The 21471-nt window shown below is 38.3% G+C and overlaps 1 protein-coding gene across 1 annotated transcript; it reads left to right on the top strand.

The window, feature by feature from the left end:
- On the top strand, positions 1 to 3390 carry LOC112177306. The gene is made up of 4 exons (XM_024315608.1): positions 1 to 1514; positions 2071 to 2514; positions 2605 to 2710; positions 2809 to 3390. The coding sequence occupies exons 1-4, from the start codon at positions 1 to 3 to the stop codon at positions 3388 to 3390; spliced, it is 2646 nt and encodes an 881-aa protein (XP_024171376.1).
- Positions 3391 to 21471: the final 18081 nt, after the last annotated feature.

Genomic DNA, 21471 nt, shown 5'->3' with positions numbered 1-21471 from the left:
ATGGATAGGTCATGGGTGCATGCTGATAGGAGATCTCATGAATATAAGTTAGGGGGGGCAGAGTTTTGTCAGTTTGCTTTGGGAAATGCTAGAGACCCTAACCGTATTTGTTGTCCTTGCACAAAGTGTGGAAATGTGAAAGATTTTTCTGCACAAGTGATAAAGGATCACTTGTTTGTAAATGGGATTAACACAGATTATGTGAAATGGACAGAACATGGGGAGGTTGTAGTGGAGTCGGGATCATATACGGATAGTGAAAGTCTTGAATCAGAGCCAATTGAATCTGACTCTGTACAGGGTAACATGAGGGCAGATTATGAAGTACAATTAGATAGTGATGTGGAGTTGGAAGGTGATGAGGATGAGGAGCTTTCGAGTGAGTGTAATGAATTCAAGAAATTTGTTGACGATGCCAACAAACCCTTGTACCCTGGTTGCAATAGGCACACCAAGATGAATGTGCTTGTGAGGCTTTACAACTTGAAAGCCAAGCATGGGATGAGTGATTCGGCTTACTCGGACTGGTTGATTGCCTTTGCTGAGTATCTGCCGGAAGGAAACGAGATACCTTCCTCTGTGTACGAAGCAAAGAAGAGTTTGAGTGCATTAGGAATGGATTACACCAAAATACATGCCTGCCCTAATGACTGTATTCTGTACAGAAAACAATATGCCGATGACACTATTTGTCCTACATGTGGTACATCTAGGTGGAAAATATGCAAAAACAAGAAAGAAAGAGAGGGAGTCCCTGCAAAAGTGTTATGGTATTTCCCTCATATTCCTAGGTTCAAAAGAATGTTTCAATCAACTGAAACATCAAAGGCCTTAACTTGGCATGCCACCGAGAGAAACAAGGATGGCTTAATTCGTCATCCTGCAGATTCTACTGCTTGGAAGTTGGTAGATGAAAAATGGGCAGATTTTGGTAATGAGCCACGAAACCTACGACTTGCATTGTCATCAGATGGGTTCAATCCCTTTAGCTCCTTAAGCAACAAGTATAGTTGTTGGCCCGTTATTTTGGTAACCTATAATCTACCTCCATGGTTGGTAATGAAGAGGAAACACATGATGCTTACCTTATTGATATCGGGCCCTAAACAACCAGGAAACGACATCGATGTTTACCTTGAACCATTAATAGATGACTTAAAGCTGCTATGGGAAGGGGTGAATGGAGTTTACGATGCCATCAAAAATGAAACTTTTACTCTTAGGGCTTTACTATTCTGGACAATCAATGATTTTCCAGCGTATGGTAACCTTTCAGGGAGTATAGTCAAAGGCTACAATGCATGTCCGATTTTCCTTGATAAAACAAAACCTACAAGGCTAGTTCACGGGGTAAAGATGGCCTACACCATTCATCGACTATTTTTAGGAAGACACCATCTTTACCGAAAGCTAAGGGCTGCTTTCAATAACCAGCCAGAACATGCAGCAGCTCCAGTGCCATTGACTGGAGAAGAATTGTTGAGTAGGGTGGAGGCTGAAGTTCCACATTGGCCGTTTGAAAAAAAAAAAACCTGCTCCTGCTTATAGGGGGGCTGAGGATGAAACTAGGCCATGTTGGAAGAAGAAGTCGATATTCTTTGAGCTTGAATATTGGAAGTATCTCCCTGTTAGGCATTGCCTTGATGTCATGCACATTGAAAAAAATGTGTGTGATAGTCTAATAGGGACGTTGTTTAACATTCCAGGAAAAACCAAAGACGGCTTGAAAACTTGTTTGGACTTGGCGGAAATGGGTATAAGATGTGGATTGCACCCAAATCTAGATGGTCCAAAAAAGAAGCGCTTGCCATTGGCAAGCTGGAACCTAACATTAGATGAAAAAAGATGTATGTGTGGATCATTTCATGGCATGAAGGTTCCTGAAAACTACTCTTCAAACATTTCAAACCTTGTTTCAATGGATGATTTGAGGCTGATTGGACTTAAATCCCATGATTGTCATGCGTTAATGCAACAGCTGCTCCCAATTGCTATCCGAGGGGTGTTGGAAAAACCGGTCAGGGTTGCAGTAATTAGGCTTTGCCTTTTTTTTTTTAATGAAATTTGCAGCAAGACTATAGATGCTTCAAGGCTTCCCAAAATCCAAAGTGATCTGGTCGAAACTTTGTGTGAGCTTGAGAAGTACTTTCCGCCATCTTTCTTTGACATAATGATTCATTTAACAGTCCACTTGGTTAGAGAAGTTGAGCTATGTGGACCGGTTTGCTTCCGATGGATGTATCCTTTCGAAAGATATATGAAGGTTTGCAAGGGCTATGTTAGAAATAAAACGCATCCGGAAGGGTGCATTGCTGAGTGTTACATAGCTGAAGAGGCGCTTAAGTTTTTAGGTGAACTTTTCTTTGATGATAGGACTGTTGGCATCCCAAAAGAAAACATCACAACTGACAAGCCTACCTCTGGTGCAACTGTTGAGTCTGTTTATGGCAAACAATTTCAGCAAGCTCATCTCTGCGTGCTTCAAAACACTGAAGAATTTAGAAGCTACTTTTTGTAAGTTGATCACTATCTATGTTTTTTACAGTTTTGCTTATTTTCTTGTTCTAATGCTTATACACTAATACTTAATAAATATTTGTGTAGGGAACACACGGAACAGTTGAAGAGGGAGTTTCCCAAGTACAAAAAGAATAAAAAGTGGTTGGTGGACAAACAAAACATGACTTTTGCTCAGTGGGTGAAGGAGAGGGTAAGTAGTTTCCATTTAATGTAACTGTAATTTATAGACTGATAAAGCTTTTAATAATGCAGAACACAGTTGGTAAAATGTTTTATTTTATTTTGCAGGTTGAATCAAAGGTTGCTGAACCAGGTTGTGACGTCCCTGAGATTGTGAGGTGGCTAGCAGATCAACCAAGCCATGAAGTCCCGAAGTTTAGTGGTTACCGAATAGGGGGAGTGCAATATAACACTAAGTTGCGCGATGATCTTAGGTCGACACAAAGCAGTGGGGTTTATTTGGTTGCTAAGACTCCTCAAGTAGCTAGTGCTAAGGATAAAAACCCTATTACTGAAGACATGAGCTTTTATGGGGTGATTACCGAAATATGGGAGCTTGACTATGGTCATTTTAGGGTTCCTATTTTTAAGTGTGATTGGGTAGAGAATGAGAAGGGTGTTAGAGAAGATGATCTTGGGTTCACTTTAGTTAATTTAAATAGGAAAGGTTATCTAAATGACTGTTTTGTTTTGGGAAAAAGTGTGGAGCAAATATTTTATGTTGAAGACCCTGTAGATCGTAGGTGGGCAGTTGTGGTGAGAGTCCCAAAAAGAGATTACATTGATTATGTTGAGGAGGATGATGTTGGGGACACCATTCTTTCCCACCCCCCCCATCGCAACTACAATGCCAGCTATTCAGTCACATGATAACTCTCAAGATGAGGAGCCAATGGGTTATAGGCGTGCAGGGAATGAGGATATAGTAGTTGAGGGAGAGTAGTTCATATAGTCGTATTGATGTAATTTATAATTGTCATGCCTAAAGGATACTTGGCTCACTAAATATGTTTTTAATGTTGGTTATTTTCTGTTTCACTGATTGTACCAAGTGTTAAGTGTTTGTTATTTTAAATACTCTTATTTTTTGCTTGGATATGTGTTAAGTGTTTGTTTATTTAATTACTGTTATTTTCTGCATCGGCGATATTTGTAGTAATATATGTTAAAGTGTCTGTTATTTTAAACATTAGCAGATTTGTTTACTAATATGCAGCTTATATGTTTGTTATACAAGTTACTCATATATGTGGATTTGATGTACTAATGGGGCTAACATTTGTGTAGATAATGGCAGCATCACAATCTGCTAGTGTATCAAAGAAGAGAAAGTCGAAAGAAAATCGTTCGAAGCCTAAGAAGACTAAGTCTTTGAAGTCACCGACATCATTATCATTTTCCGATGGATCTCATTCAAAAAAGGGAAAGTCAAAAAAGAAAGAACCTGAATCAACTGGGGGCCTAAAGTTGCTGAAGCGGCATGCAGTGACTATGTCACGCATTACAAACCGCAAGAGTCGTAAATGCAAGAAGGTTGTTTTATTTAACAGAAAAGGGACCCCTTGTGGGAAGGTGGCTAAGCAAATGCAAAGCTACATTGGTGTGTTGGCAAGAAGGAAGGTACCGGTAATAAGGGAAAATTGGAAAGCCGTAACTCTTGAAGAAAAGAACAAAATCTGGCAACGTGTTCAGGTGATTAAGTTCCTTATCTGTTTTATTTAGTATTGAAGGTGTAGTTAGTTAGGTTGGTATGATAGTGTTCATTGTTTTCATTTTTCAGTAGTTTCTGAACTTGAACTGATAGTTAGCAATGAAATGTGCACAGATTCCATTTTTGATTGGTCCTGAGCATAAAAAATTGGTTTTGGAATCTGCTGCAAGAAAGTGGAGGCAATTCAAGTGTCTACTTACTTCCAAGTATGTTATCCCCTATTTGGATGACCCTGAAGCCTTGCAATATCCTCCAGATGATTATCCTTTCATCAATGCTGATCACTGGACAGAATTTGTCAAAATGCGGACAAAGCCTTCATTCTTGGTATAAATGCACTTGTATTTCAATCATTTAGTTGCAGTCATATAAAATGCAGTTATGTAAATATCGAATACTTATTTAACTAATTAGTACCCCTATTTTGCAGGAAAAGCGTCGTGAGCAACAAGAGAGGCGCAGCAAGAATAAGTATCCTCATAGAATGTCCTGTAAAGGATATGCAGGGTTGGAGGCTGAGTTGGTTAGTGAAACTGTTTTCTACCTTACTTATGTGGGGTTCCTAGTTGTAATGTATGCATTAACTATCCTATTTTGTAGGCTGATGGAATGAGTGATGGAGAAGTTGATAGGGCCACTTTGTGGATAAGAGGACGACAGACAAAGAATGGCAGTTTCAAGGATGAGGAGTCAGCAAAGACCGCTGAAAAGATAGTAAGTCCATATATTTATTGGACTATTTTTGTATGTATAAGGTTTGTTTAGATGATATGTGATGATATTTCCTAATCTAAACTGTCAGACAAACTTGAAAAGAAAGCTTGACAGTGGAGAGCTAAGCGCTGAAGGAAGTAATGATGTCTTAACATTGGCGTTACGGACTCCGGAGCATGGGGGAAGAGTGCGGGGAGTAAGAGGTTTTGTCACTCCCTCTACTTACTTCCACCTCCCTAAACGTAGAAAGGAGAGCATAGAAGCTACTGTCAGACTTAGTGTGCAGAAAATATTGACAGAGGAGAGAGAGAAGATAGTAGAGGAGGCAAGGGAGAAGATACTAGAGGAGGCTAGGGAGGAGATAGTCAGGGAAGCGAGGGAAAAAAATTGTTGCAGAGGAGCGGGCTGTGTGGGCGGCCCAGTTTGCTGAACTTGAAGCAAAGATAAATGGAAAAGAGGCTGCAACTATTCACCCACATGTATCTGGCCATGGAAGCTGCTCAATGACAGCTAATGAGATTGCTCAAGAAACGGATAAAGGTCCGTTGGAAGAAGTAGTGAACAATGTGGATGGAGCTAAAATTCTGAGCGTTTTTGAAGAAATGGAAAACAAAACCATCATGTGTAAAAGGAAAGGGACAAAGGTTGTTAAGGAAGGCAGGTTGGATAAAAGTCCTAGGTGCAAGAAAGGGAATGAGTTTCCCAAGTTGCTTGAGAAAGTAGTTGTCAACCGTGAGGTGGTCAATGAGGATGTTGAAGAAAATGTCAATATGATAGATATCAAGGAGCCGGAGAATGAGGAGGGGGCAGAATATGTGGATTTGACGATGCGTCAACCTACATTAAAGGTAATTTGGTTTTACTTAAAGCCAATAATGAACTGGAAAAAGATCAAAGTTCGATTACTGCATACATGTGTTCGACACCCAAGCTGAACCAGTGGGGCATTTCATGATTTTTGAAAAACCTTTACTTGTAGCTTTACTCTCAGTTTTTTAGAGCTTAAAGGAGACTCTTCAATGATCATTTTGAACTTGGTTTCGTGAAAAACAAAGTTAAAATGAAATACTTATGCTATTTTGATCAAACTGCACTGTTTCAGGATTTTTGTTTTATTCAGCGTTTCTGTCACTTTAGATTCTTGTTTGACAATTCATTTGAACTGTGAATAGCATGAAACTCTGGAAAATAGTAGCTTTGCATGTCTACTTGAAATCTGGAAAGTTGTGCTTCAAATCATTGAAAGAGTAATTATTGGTAAATTTTTCTTTCAAGTTACCAGTTTTCTGAAACTGTCTGAAGCTTGCAGCATGTTGTTACTCATAGAATGCTTATGAGTTGCTTATGAGTATGTTTGTGGACTACATTTAAATCTGTTACTATTTTGAATATATATAGGGAACAACTATAAATCTTGTTTTTTGGTTCATTTTTTAGTCAAACGTAGCTGAGGTTGATTGCAAGTTGGCAATAGGTTCTGTTGAACATATTGTTGCTTATGCCACTGTTATGGAGTGCGAGGATCCTTCCCAACTCGTTCATGGCACTCCACTAGGGGATGGTAATGTGCGTGTTTCCATCTATGCCGCGCTTGAGGAGAAAGCAAAAGTGCCATTTCCTGTGAAAGATGAAATTGAAACAGTGAAGCAGGTTATGGGGAGTTGGGTCGCATGGCCTAAACACCTAGTCATAAAATCTGCAGTCAAGGTAAGAACTGTGTATAATTCAACCTGTAGCTACTTTGATAACATTCATTTGTTTATAGAAATTCACTTAATTGTAGATATGCAGCTTATATTTATGATTTGTACCTTACATTTATTTTCTTATTCTAGAAACCTACCAAGGATAAAGCTGATAAGAAGAAGAAAAGGAAAGAGATAGGGGAAGAGGACTCGGAGATTGAATTTGGCTTGGCCAAATTGGCACCATCGTTGCCAGCTTCATTGAAGATGTTATGTTTGTGGGGTGAGAATGCATTCAAAGATGGGAATACAATCAACTTCTACATGGAGCCTGAAGTGTTTGGATATTCTCGCAAGACATTTATATTGGGAAAAGATGTTAGGCGACTTGCAAGCATGAGGGAAGTAACTGGAACTTGCATTGCTGTGTATCAAAGGTAGAAAAAGTCCTTCAACTGATATTATATAAATATATATATATATATATATATATATATATATTTATATATACATATATGCTTTGTCCGTAATGCCTTGATAAGGAGTATAGTTGCTGAAACCCAATGAGTTGGTGCAAATGTTTGTTATTAGGTACCTCTATGATAAGTTGAAGGCTTATAAAATGCTGGACATGGTTGCGTTTATTGACCCTTCACTTATTGGTGTTGTGGGGTGTGGGAATGGAACTGTCAAGGCCCAACACATCAAAGATAGGCTTGTAACTGCTAAACCAGGGCAGATATTCATGCTGCCATATAACTCAGGGTAAGTTAATGAATGTTTGCAAACTTTCATATCTACTGTGTCTGAACATATATAACAAATTAGTGTTCAAGATATATGACATTTTGTATGCATGTAGTGATCATTGGGTGTTGACACTTGTTGATCTGGAGAAAGGAACTGCCTATTTTATGGACCCACAGAAAAGACGCTTACCCACAGGAGATTGGATGTCTATCGTCGATACGTAAGTCCCTCGTTTACATATTGATTGAAATGCCTCAATTTTATGAAATCTGTTTAATACACTTGTTTTCCTCCCTTGCATTATGGTACATCATTGATCATATTGTTGTTTTGGTGTAGTGCTATGCGTATGTATATTTCTGAAAAGAATAAGCAGAGTCGGAGTTCAGTCCATTGGAAAAATTTGGCTGTAAGTTTCACCACTTGTGGTTTTCAAAAAACAGTTTTCCATGCCAAGTTTTCACTTGTTCATTCATTTGCTTGTGTTTAGGGCATTCCTCCCCAACCTAGCAACAAGGAGTGCAGGTACTTTATCATGCGATACATGAGAGATATCATTGAGGATAAAGACATGTCATTGTTTCCTTCCAAGGTATCAACATATATAGCTATAAATAGTCACTTGACTCAATTTCTGTTAAGTGTGTTATTATATCTATGCCTTATTCACCAAAATGATTAACTGATCCTTTTGATATAATTAACTGATTTCAGTGGGAGAGGAGAGGCAGTAGCCAATACACCCAGGCAGATATTGATCAAGTGCGAAATGAGTGGGGGAAGTTTGTTGTCAACACATATGTGCACGAGTCATGAAGTAGCACACTTGTTGCTGGTACAGTTTAGATAAGGAAAGCATCTTTTTTGTGCTTCTCTGCTGGTACATTGTCATGCACCATGTGTGGCATATTTTGGAACCATATATGTGTATCAGCTTTTTGATGTCCCGAGTAGATGGGCATGCACTAGAATGCTTTTCTTGTGTAAAATGTTGGTTTCAATGATTGGGAAATGCATCCCTTTTGCTTTTGAAGTTTAAAGTAATGGTTATATGAATCATTTGATGGTTTGCAATGTTTATATTTGATAGAGTACTGTTCATTTCGTAAATAGACCAAATGAATGCACAATCTAATTCAGGAATGGAATGTTCAAATGATCACACAACAGACCAAAGCTAATGATCACTGCCTGTTGTCTGAATGACCAAAAATGGGAGAAAAACACATTGTAATCAATATATCACACATCGGTTTTTAACGAATCAGTGTCTTCTGATTAATACTCAGACAACAGAATTAATTGAACTTTGTTGTCTTAATAGCTAATCACACAACAGAATTAATTGAACTCTTTTGTCCTACAAGTTAATCACACAACAGAAGCAATTGAACTCTGTTGTCCTAAATTTAATCACACAACAGATATAGTCTAAGAACTAAAGTTTGAAGAGCAATCAGACAACAGACAAAATAAAAAAATGTTGTCTGACATGATTAACATACAACGGTTGCAAACTAGCACTGTTGTCTGAAGACGCCCCTAAACTGCTGCGCAGCTGCGCGCTTGGCATCTGCCGAGCCATCTGCCGAGCTATCAAACAACAGTTATAGCACATACCTGTTGTCTGTGTGTTTATCACACAACTGTGTTCCACCGTTGTCTGATTTTTCATCAGACAACGGCTCACTCTACAACGGTTACACTTCAAATCACACAACTGTTTTCTGCCGTTGTCTGATAACAAAATTGGTGTAGTGCTTCTAGGTCGATGAAAGAATGGCTAATATTTATCACAACTCTCAATCATTTAAGTGTCATCAGTAGAACATAAGTATTTATGATAATTATGAATGAATAAAAATGGACTTTCAAAACATAAAGTATAAATCTGTACAAGTTTTCATGAGAGGGAGGAGGGGGGGTATTCACATCACTCACCTCCTTTTGATGACCAACTACGGACATGCTTGTTACTAATGTTGTCCCAGAGATTCCAAGTATTTAAGAAGTGACTGATCATCACCAATAGAACCAAATGCACCTTCATGGACCTAGAATTATTCAAAAACAGTAAACACTGAATGTAAGAGGCAGATAAAAGCACAAGTATGCTGGTGTTCTGATTTGATTGTCGAAATTTTGGTATTCTTTTGCAAGTATTTAGGATTAGGGTGAGCTACATCTACTTGATCAGAAGCACAAGTATGTTGGTGTTCTGATTTGATTGTCGAAATTTGGTATTCTTTTGCAAGTATTTAGGATTAGGGTGAGCTACAGCAACATGGTCAGTTACATGGTCAATTACTTGGTCAGTTACTTGACCAGTTACAGTTACTTGGTCAGTTACATGTAACTGACCATATAACTGATCAAGTAACTGACCATGTAACTGACCACGATATTACATCAAGAACAGTATTCATGAATTACATAATTTCAGATCTTTTGGTCTAAAAGGAAAAAGCAACCCAACATGAAACAGAGAAACCACTCACCAATATTGTAATATATAGCATCTGCAGTGCTTTCACTCTTAAGTTCTTCTTCAATGGAACTCTCCGATGAGAAAGATAGTGTTAAGTTTTTAGATTGCACCATTTGCAACAGCTCATCCTATCACAAATGCAATACAAATCTTAGACTTCAAAACAATAAATTATCTATTTTCATACTGAACAACCAGGAAAAAACAATTACGCAAAGCTAAACTATAACTGAATTACAGAGAGGTAAACCTTTGCCAGCTCAATGAAGGCCTTCTCCCATGCCACTGCTCTTTCAATTTCATTCCCCTCTTTATTAATAGCATTGTTTACATGATAAGTTATTATAAATGCTGATGCCTATTTTACAAATATCAAAACGTTTATCAAAGACTCCAAGACTCAATCTTGCTTTCAACTTGAAATGATTTAAAATACACTCAAGTTCAGGGGAAAAAAAATAGGAAAAAAGAAAGGATAAAATCATTACCTAGGAATAGTTTTTCCCAGAGAAACCACCTAAAGCAGTGTTGGGATCAATAGGAGCTTTATTTGTGCTTTCTTATTTTTTTGAAAATTTATGAGAAACTAGACAGTACAGGTCAAGCATACAACTGATAGCAAAAAACATATTCTAGATCAAACAGTAAGAGCAGTAACAGATGTGCAGATGGACAAAATATTTGAAATTAGACAAGCTAAGTGAAAATCAAATGAATCATGCCAAACCAGATTCATAAAGCCTTTAAATCAAATTTGGAATCCGAACAGCTGAACTCATCAAACAATTATCATACAACCCTAAATCAGAAAAAATACAAACAAAAAGAAAAAAGAAACCAAATCTGGAATATGGACTAGAAACCCTAGATTAGATAGATACCATAGATCGGCGAGATAGATTCGCAGGTAATTGAGAGGCTGGTCAAATGCCCACTAAATTGAGTATGAGTTCTTGCCCTTCAGGAGGTTCCGGTTGAAATGTTAGATATGGAATTTCAGCTGTAGGAACATGATAATGACGGTATGGCGGTGGTCGATGTGGACGGTGAAGACGCTAATGGTGGATTCCACGGTCATGGTGATATGGATGATGCTTCGGGTTATGGCGATGGAGGGAGAGGAAAGAAAAGAAGAGAGAGAGAGACAGAGAGAGAGAGAGGAATTGAGAGGGAGTGAAGTTTTTCTCTCTTTTGTTGGTCAGAGTTTCATAGAGATAAGATAAAATTTTGCTACTCTCTAATCTCTGCTATCTCATGCCTTCATACGACGGCAATCGGTTGCAGTAGCCGTATATTAGTGTTTTGCTACCCTTATTGCCACGACACTTCAATTATGTAGCATAGTTCTTATATTCTTGCGATGGCGGAAGTTTGCCGAAGTTAAAGCATCATCAATGGCGACGGCAAATGCTTGCCGATGCAAACTGCAGTGGCGGTTGCAATTCTTTTTTGTAGTGCTTGTCCCACGTGCCAAGATAATCTCAAGTTCAAAATATATAGGCGAGAAATAATATTAAATCAACGGCGTGTCCCACACGCCAAAATATTCTCTGGTCAATGATGAATAAGCAAGGAAGTTCAATAATGAACTAATATTTCATTTTGGAAAAATACCATGGAAAATACATACTTCGTTGAAAAACAACATAGATCATAATTTCGAATCCGAGCATAACAAAATTAATATCTGAAAATCACAACCGGAATAATTCATAATCACTTCACGAAAATCATCATTGAAAGTAATTCCATGAGATAAATCAAAATCAAAATCCGAAAACAACCATATGCTCGTAAAGTAATATGATAATTAAATAAAACACTAGTTCAAGAATTAAATGCATGCATCATTCTTTAATAAATAAAAGTCCACTCACAATAAACGGCTAATCTTGCCGTCGGTCAGAATTCTTCTCAAATGGGACCTCCTTTCATCCTGTACAAAATAATCGTTCGTGAATAATCACAGGACGGAAAAATAATTTTTCTGATAATTGAAATCAAATTTCTAATTGTTTCCTTAATTTCAACTCCTTAAATCTTCTCCAATAACCATTCAAACTTCACCAAATTTCAAATATAAACTCTACAACATTTATAGGATTTTATGGGCAAAAAATCAGAGTCGGAAGGCAGCCCTATGCGCCGTCGCCTACAGTGGCGACGCTGCCGCCATAGCCACCAGCTCCAATGGCCACCAAATTTTGACAGCAGCACCTACTCATCAAGCCTAACATCTATCTCAACTACAGAAAATTCTAATTTTACCTTGAAGTGCTTGAAATCGGCCAATGAAAATTTTTCAGAAATTTCAAAACCCTAGAGTCAGATTTTTGCTTGATTCTCCCTCTACACTACAAATTGATGCATGAAACTTGAGGGGAATGATAAATGGCTCGAGGCGCCCCCAATGGACTTGATTTGGTTGCCGGAGATGGCCGGAATTGGAAGAATCGTCGGAAAACCTCCAACTGCTACAGTGAGGATTTTTGCTTCGATTTGGGGTTTTCCGGCCAAATCGCCGTAACCCACGATCACTAGTGTATAGAGGAGGAAGAGGCGCTCCAAGAATGGCTGGTTGCACACTGGTTAGTAGCCGGACGGTGCCTAATTGAACGGCAGAAGAAGACGTCAGCGGAAACGAGAGAGAGAGATCGGGGAAGAAGAGAGAGAAAATTTACTGTGGTTTTCCGGAAATGAAAACCTACAGTGGTAACTTTCCATATATATACCCAATTTATCATGAACAGTAACTTTCGTATTTCACTCATAACTTTCGCATACGAACTTCAATTTTTACGAACCACATATGCACGCTCTCGGTTTAATGTCCTCTACAACTTTCATGAAGAACATTTTCTCAAATATTGACCCTACAAAAAGTCAACTTTTAAGGTCATTAAAAGTATCGAAACAAAGTAAAAAGTAACAGTAGTTGTCGTTTACCGTCCAAATGACTAGTAAACAAGTAAATTAAAATACGGGACGTTACAGGTTGGTACCGTAGGTATGGTTAAAGAACACTGTATATACTAGGTTTCAGTAACATATCAAGCTATATATATTATGTTGCACTAGCTTGTTTATTTGAATGAAGAAGCTGATTAGAAATTACTTTCTTTTTATCATGTGGGCTGTTTTGCTTTGTTTTCAGGAAACTTCATCTCACTCTTTTTGTTCATGTCACCTGTACTGTAAGCATGGCTAGCTATCCCCCATTTCCTAAAGCATGCAGGGATTCACTCTTATGTGAAAAAACAACCCTTAGATTTGGTATTTCCTATAAGTAAATTTGGTATTTCCAACACATATATCTTATGAAACAAAGAACTTTATTTTTGAACTTTTTTAAATTTGGACACCTCAATAGAAAATACTTCAACATCCACTAATCTACTACATGGAATTGATCACAAGACATTAATTTCTTAAATTAGGTATAAACCCAATTTTTTAAAGAGGTATTGGGAAAAAACCCATGCATATTTTTCTATTAATCTACACTCAATCCACGTAGGCAACATTCCTTGTAGAGTATTAATGTATAATTAATATTTTTTCTTATTTTTCTATATGCCTGATTTACCCTTAGGCAATCTTCCTTATAGAGTGTGATTATAACATTTTGAAAAGTGAAAATCGTCCGTACAGTACATGACATTTTCCCAATTCTAAACTTCAGTACCTCACGTTCAGAAAATATCAGAACGGTACCTGAGGTTTTGACCCCTACCAAAGATTGGTACCTGGTGCCATTAGGGCAACTCCACCCTTGGGGTTCAAAGTCAGAAATTGAACAATTATGAGACTTTTCATCTCCAACCAAGGTTTTTAGAGGGGGCTGGTCTCATAAAAATGGGACTTGAGCTCAGTTGAAGTCTCAAAATTGAGACTTTTCCAAGACCAAGACTCATCAACAGTGGTCTGGGACCACAAGCTTGGCTGACCCAGCCTAAGAGAGAGAGAGACGCGCTGGAGAATGATGATGAGAAGCACGCGCAGAAATAAGAAGATGGGAGGAAGAGCACGCGCTTAATTGCGCTGGAGAGAGAAAAGTAACCTGCAAGTGGTCTGCTCCAGTGGGCCCCGCGATGCTGGGTTGTCTGTTGCCGACCTTTAGGACATGCAATGGTAAAAAACTACACATGCTGAGATCGCTCCATTTTGAATATGGACGGTCTGATGTGCCTTTAATTTTTTTACTCAAACTGATCTATTTTCAATATGATGGCTCAGATTTGAGGGAAAAAAAAACTTATCAACGGCTCTTATTAAATGAAGGGATATTGTAGTACCCCGGAAATTCGTCATTTATTTTCCGACGATTTTCCGGAATCTAAATTGTGGTTATAGGACGGTTTCATGGCTCGTGGACTGAGCAGAAGTGTTTCGGACGAATTAATTATTTGAAAAGTATGGTTTTAAGGGGGCGCAAAGGTTGACTTTTTATAAGTTGGGATTCTCCGAAAACTTCCTTCAAGAAAGTTGTAGAGCATGTCGATACGAGTTTGTGAACATGCGGAACGTGTCAATCAGAGTTCGTATGAGAAAATTATGGTCTGCGGAAGTTTTGGGAAAGTTCTATAAATAGGAGTTTCCACTTTTGGAAATTTACTATTTCCATTTACTTTCACCATTTCCGGAAAATCACCAGAAACGCTCCGTTCTCTCTCCTCACCCGCTTCTGACCCGACCTGAACCAGGTGATCCGACCTGGATTTTCCGGCGATCTCCAGAGACGTCTAGCCTTGAAACCTACACAGAACGATTCACCTCTCTCGTGCGGTCGTCTCTGTGGCAGCCTCTTGCGGCGATTCGTGGTGGAGGAAGTGCAGCAAGGCGGTGCAGTTTGAGGTTTTCGGACCCAGTCGGAAATCCTTGTTCCGACGTCGGCGAGGCTTCAAGTCTTCTTGGTTGAGCTCAGAGCAGCCTCCTTGATCGATCTTTGATGGTTATTTGGATCGATTCAAATGAAACTTGATTCAACTCGGATTGAACAGTAATCCACGGCTTGTTCGGTAGTTTTCGATCCCTTATGCTTGTTTTCTGACTTCGAGCTAGTTATGAAAATTCATAAGCATGCTTAGATGAAGCTTTTTGATGTTGGGAGTTTTGTGAAATAATGAGTTTTTGGCCAGCGGCGGTGCACCACCGCCTGTGGAGGCATTCCGGTGGTGTTCCGGCCATATAAGGGACTGTTTCTAGTATTATATATGTTCTACTCATTGATACGAGCGTTTCGATATATAATATGAAAATTTTGGAGTTCGAATGGATTTGTTATGATTTTTACCGTTTCATATCGGTAAATTTATTTGATCCGTGAGGGTTCAAGCTTCCTATCAACTTGTGGTTTGGATACCTCGATCGTGAAAGTACTTTGGAGACTTAGGGAGGTCTCGGATGAGGTTTCGTCTCTGTTGGCATTACTCATGGGGAATTGGGTTCAAAACAGGGGTTTCGAACTTAAATCATTTCGTGATTCGTGCACTAAATCAATACCTTATGTGTTCAGGTGCTTGTTGAACGGATTGCGGCGATTGTGCTTGTTTTGGTTCTCGTGTGAAGACACAGCGAGATTCAAAGGTGAGTAATCTCACAAGGTTCATTAATGAACGGATTACCTTTATCATTTGGTGAGTAAATCTCACGATATTTGTTATGAGCAGGATCGATATTTGTTATGATCAGCAGGATCGATATTTGTTATGAACATGATCGATATTTGTTATGAGCAGGATCGATATTTTTTATGAGCATGATTGATATTAGTTATGAGCATGATCGATATTTGTTATGAGCGAGATTACTCTATTGTCTTGGAGTTATTAGGTTAACTACGACTATAGTTGGTATTAGCGGTATTCCTAAGTGAATGACTACATATAGGTATATTTACATGAAATATATATGTATTGATGAATCTTTGTGATGATTGCCATGTGAAGCTTATGTAGGAATATTTGTGTAATGAATCGATGACATCAGTATGATGAATTTTTGTGATGATTGTCATGTAAAGCTTGTGTATGAATATTTGTGTAATGAATCGATGACATCAGTATGATGAATCTTTGTGATGATCGCTATCTATGTGATGACTGGCGATATCTGCATGAATCTATGTGATGATTTGGAATTCGCCGTAGTGTGAGTGAATGTGATTTGGAATTCGCCGTAGTGCGTTAGGATGGCGTCAAACATTGCTTGAGGAAGTCTTGTTTGACCGAAATTTGTGTAATTGGATGCTAGGATTGAGGTTCTGAGCATGATGCTTTAGTCACCAGTTGACTTATGTAAGCACAATATGGAAGGATATGGAATTGATGGTTATAGGTGTGAGATGTGTGCTTATTGTTGTTTAGGTTGAGGTGACTTAAAAATGTGTTTTGCTTTGTGGTTTTGAGTTTACTCATACGAGCTTCATAAGCTTACCGGGTTTATTGTGTGGCAACCCGGTGCACTATTCAATGGAATGGTGTAGGGGTAAATCCTGTAGGTCAGGGAAATCGTGGCTGAAGCTGAGGTGGCGCTTTTGCAGCTTTACGGTAGGAAGCTATCTTTGTGACTTTTCCGTTGATAAGGACTTCCGTTGTATAGTTACTCTGAGCTGCATTTATGTTTTATTTTGTTGTTGACAATTTAATTCTTAAGCATTATAATATATGACTCTGTGGAGCTAGTTAATATTGACATAGTGGGTTCAGGGCATCAATGTGTACTTGGGTTAAAAGGGAAAAAGTTTCTAGGTATTTTGTATTGATAGCTGAACGTTCACGCATATGTAATTATGAGATTATATATATATTGATTTTCATGTGTGTAAAATCAGGAGCGTGACAGATATTGTGGCCTTTTTGTTCCAAAAAAAATTTAAAAAAATTACGAGAAAATTGTGGGAAAAAAATATACCCGTTGGAACAGTAAATTGTAGAAAATTCTATAAATACCAACCCATTCTTTTTTATTTCCTCACACTAAATACTAAATATCCTCCATCTCCTTTACAATTTTCCATTCATAAACACATCTTCTTGTTCTTAAATATATATATATATATATATATATATATATATATTTTGTCTTGTAAAAAATGGCTCCAAGAGGGGATTCATGGGGACACAATGAAGAAGTTGTTCTTTGCCGAGCTTGGATCATCGTTGGGGGTGATGGTTCCGTCGGAAAAGATCAAACGTCGGAGTTATTGTGGAGTTGTGTTTTTAAATATTATGATAAAATGTTAAATTTTTTTTTTTACCTTATTTAATTAAATTAACATATTTTTAATATAATATTCATCAAAATTATACTCATATTATATTTTAGTCAAGAATAGTGAAAATAGCACCTCATGGTTGGAGATGAGAATTGAGTCCTATATGAATAGTGCAGCAAGGGGGTGCTAAATGAGAATAGCACCCCCAAATGGTGTCAATGGTTGGAGTTGCCCTTAGCTCCATTACGGAACCTGACAGCTGAAGGATGTTTTCGTCTTTTCATGTCTTAATCCATTATTATTTTATCTAAACATTTTTTTATTTTTTTTCTCTCTTCCTACTGTTCCTCTCTCTTGTCCCCATTCAAACCCATAACTCTCTCTATCTCTCGTCCCCTCTGGTCTATTCAAGTTTAGAGTCTTTGGACTAACCACTCCGCTATCAGTTTCCTCTATTTTTCTTCCCTCAATCAATGAATCTGTATCAACTATCTCTCTTATCTATTTATTTCACACAAAAATCAAAATCCAAAGCATATTCTGATTCAAGAACAAATCACAGTACCCCAATCTAGCAATTATACACTGAAACAATCAAAACCCAAAAAACATAATCTTCAAAAGACAATAATTGCAAGCAAACTAAACCAGATTGGTCGGCCAGAAGCTTGGAAACTTACCGGAAATCCCAAAATTATTCTCCATTTCGATTCTCTCTCATGTCTTATCATCTGGACAAACCAACACTACGGATAGGTCGGTGAGGTCGAAAGGAAGCTTCTGACACCAGTGAGATGCTATGACCAAGCCAGAATCAGAAAACCCGCCGGCGAACCCGAGAAGTTTTCGGGCTTCTTCCTGCCTTCGTCGACGGTCGTTCCGGACAACCGAGCTCCGGTTCGCGACTCTGAGAGGAGTCGAAAGACCTTGTTTGACGTCGGGTGCTGGCCGGAAAGTGGAGATACCATTGGTTTGGGCTGTAATCTGGTGGTCCTCAAGCTGGTTCAACTTATATATACTCAAATCCAACGGCTGAGATCAAACGGTGATTAAAATGGACGCTCCAGATTAAACCGCCTCTAGTTTCTATTTTTAATTATATTTGTGGATATTACCAACTTCCAAAAATTATTAAAAATAGCTCCGGTGTACGAAAAAATCCTCTGAAAATTCTACAATCTTGAAACAACACCTAGTTTAATCCTACGGGCTCGAAAGATAAAATTTGACAAACCAAAAATTTAAATAATTTTTCAAAACTAATAGAATTTTGTTTATTATATGAAAAAAAATAAAGAAAATTAAAACTAAAGGGTAAATTGGTCATTTAATGATCAAAATATGCCAGCTGTCAATTTTTGTAACGGAGCTAACGACACCAGGTACCAATCTTCGGTCGGGGTCAAAATCTCAGGTATCATTCTGATATTTTCTAAACGTGAGGTACTGAAGTTTAGAATTGGGAAAATGTCAGGTATTGTACGGACAATTTTCCACTTTGAAAAGTATGTAATTTATGGCTTAATTCATGCATGCTTTGATTTCAAATTTTCATTGAGGAAAACTTTTATATATAGCACCATGATTTCAAACTATACAAATACTAGTTCAGTTCCTGTAGACCATAAGAAAGAAGTTCAAATTTGTTGGTGTGATCTTGTGTATCACCTATGCATTAGTGATCGTATTCTCTTTCGAAAGTATGGTATCTACTAATAAGGTATGTTATTCATGAGATTTAGTTTTCAAATCTTTTCTTTTCTCACCATATGGTAAATTATTTTGTTCTAGGTTTGGACTTTTCCTTTTGTATATTGTCATATTTATTAAATCATTATTCATTCTCAACTGTTGCCTGATTGATAGATATATGCATATAGGGATATGTTAGAGATTTTCAACCTAAGAAATATGGTCAACTTGCAATGATAGAATACCTACGTAAAGAGAAACGTAATTGTAGACACCAAAAATTTAATGAAAATAAAATTCATTAAATAATTCGGTCAACAATTAAAATTATGACTGAACAAATCTAGTCGGCATGTGGGTCCCACAAAATGTGCACGTGGCTTGTGAGTAAGCAAAATCACGCGAACTCAAAGAAAGACACTTGGCAACACATGAAAGGTCTGACGACAATAAATGAATTCGTTCCGGTCAAATCAATTGATATTAAAGTGAATCAATCAAATTAAATCAATTGATTCCGAGTCAAAATCAAGCATTAAATCTCGTCTGCTGATTAGATGTCAATTTATTTAAATTGATAATCAAGACAAAAATCAGTCATCAAATTAATTGGCTAAATTCCTTAATAGTCATGATTAAATCGATTAATTAAAACTGATTGATTTGATTATGCTATTAATGAAATACAATTAAAATCAGCCATCAAATTGATTGGCTAATTCCTTAATGGTCGTGATTAAGTTAGTTAATTAAGGCTGATTGATTTGATTATGTTATTAAGGAAAATGCAATTAATTACGTTTCATCAAGGCATTCCAAATGGAGAGAGACGCCGACACTATAAATATCCCCTCTCAAATCAAGAGAAGGACTTCAGCCAAAAAAGAGAAGAAAATACTCTCAAAATTTCTGAAGCCTCCCAAGCTTGTGTGAAGAACCCTCAAGCTGCCAAATAGCCGGTTCCTCACCAACCTCAAGTCAAAACATTCGTCACGTGTCGACTCTCGTGACCATCGTACAACTCAAGATCAAGCGTCAAGCCCTTGAGTGAAATTCATCGTCTGAGATAGAATTAGAGGATTATCAAAGATTGTAACCCGCACATAAATTAATATAATTATTATTATTGTACACGTTTCTGCATTCTGTTTGTTTTTAGATTTTCGTGTTTACAAATTGGCACACCCGGTGGGACCTCTTTGCCTTTCATCTCCTTCTTCGTAAGACGATTCCAAACAAATCCGTTCGAGCGATGGCTTCCAAGAACACTCAAGTCATCCCGAAGAACAAGTCCAAGACAACGACCTCAAAATCGAGCAGCAACTCAATTGGTCATGTCACTCGAAGCATGGCAAAGGTTCAGCCAACAACATTTGTGGCTTTGCCTTCTAAGCCTCGCCAACCAATCATTACCCTGGAAAGTTTAGGGGCAGAGAAACATGTCCCTCGAAGTGAAGAGAGACAAGCTCCAAACACAAAACCAAAGGAACGGTCGTTCTCACTTGCCTTAGATGGTCACTCAAGCACGGGATCATACAAGGGGAGTTCTGATGCTGAAGAAGATAACACTTTTGGGATGCAGTCAGACGGTACGTCTCACCCCTCAGTAATGCAAGTCATGATGACTGGGGCAGCCACGCTCGAGGAGCAGGTAGCTAATCTGATGGAGGCAGTTCAAAAGCTCACCAATACCATCGAAGAAAAGGATATGCAGATTGCTCGACTTTAGAGTAGGCTTGAGAAAAAAAAATGATGAGGATTCTGCTAGGATTCCGTATAAGGATGACAAAGAGAAACAAGAAGAAACTTCAAAGACAAATGACAAAGACAGTGAAGGTCTACTTGGATCTTTGTCCGTCCAGCAGCTGCAAGACATGATCAATAACCCTATCATAGCTCAATATGGAGACCCCTCTCGCGATTCTCTCACATATTCCAAGAAATACACAAAAAGAGTGGATAGCCTGAGGATGCCATATGGGTACTAGCCGCCCAAGTTTCAGCAATTCGAGGGCAAGGGCAATCCAAAACAACATATTGCTCATTTTGTTGAGACTTGCAACAATGCTGGAACGGAGGGAGATCATCTTGTTAAGCAGTTTGTACATTCATTAAAAGGCAACGCCTTGGAATGGTACACAGATCTGGAGCCTGAGTCGATCGATAGTTGGGATCAGATGGAGCGTGAGTTCCTAAATCGTTTCTATAGCACGAGACGTACATTGAGCATGATGGAACTTACCAGCGCCAAGCAATAGAAGGATGAACGCGCAGTTGATTACATTAATAGGTGGCGTTCGTTGAGTCTCGATTGTAAAGATCGACTGTCAGAAGTATCTGCAGTGGAAATGTGCATCCAAGGCATGCACTTTGATTTGCTATACATCCTACAGGGAATCAAGCCCCGTACGTTTGAAGAGCTGGCTACGCGAGCACACGACATGGAGTTGAGTATAGCTAGCCACAAAGGGAAGAAGGAGTCAATTGTTGACCAAAGGAAAGACAAGGGCTTCGGAGGCAAGTTTGACAAGGCACCGAAGAAGTCTGCAAAAGAATCGATGGCCATCAATATTGCCCCAGTCAAAATCTCTACACGAGATAAGGAGGTTAGGAAAGCAGAGCCAATTTGCACCTACGATAGAACAAAGCGTTCGTTGAAGGAATGGTAACAAAAGACATATCCCTTCCCAGATTC

Source organism: Rosa chinensis, chromosome 7 (genome assembly GCF_002994745.2).
Source record: "Rosa chinensis cultivar Old Blush chromosome 7, RchiOBHm-V2, whole genome shotgun sequence".
Lineage (NCBI taxonomy): Eukaryota > Viridiplantae > Streptophyta > Magnoliopsida > Rosales > Rosaceae > Rosa > Rosa chinensis.
The sequence above is the reverse complement of the archived record's forward strand: the minus strand, read 5'-3'. Positions and strand labels throughout refer to the sequence as shown.

Bases quoted from the DNA above. Each gene is read 5' to 3' on its own strand.
- LOC112177306 (XM_024315608.1), top strand. From the start codon at position 1: ATGGATAGGTCATGGGTGCATGCTGATAGGAGATCTCATGAATATAAG. The intron at 1,515-2,070 runs GTTTGAAAAAAA...TGAAATTTGCAG, and splicing joins GCTGAAGTTCCACATTGGCC to CAAGACTATAGATGCTTCAA. The intron at 2,711-2,808 runs GTAAGTAGTTTC...TTTATTTTGCAG, and splicing joins CTCAGTGGGTGAAGGAGAGG to GTTGAATCAAAGGTTGCTGA.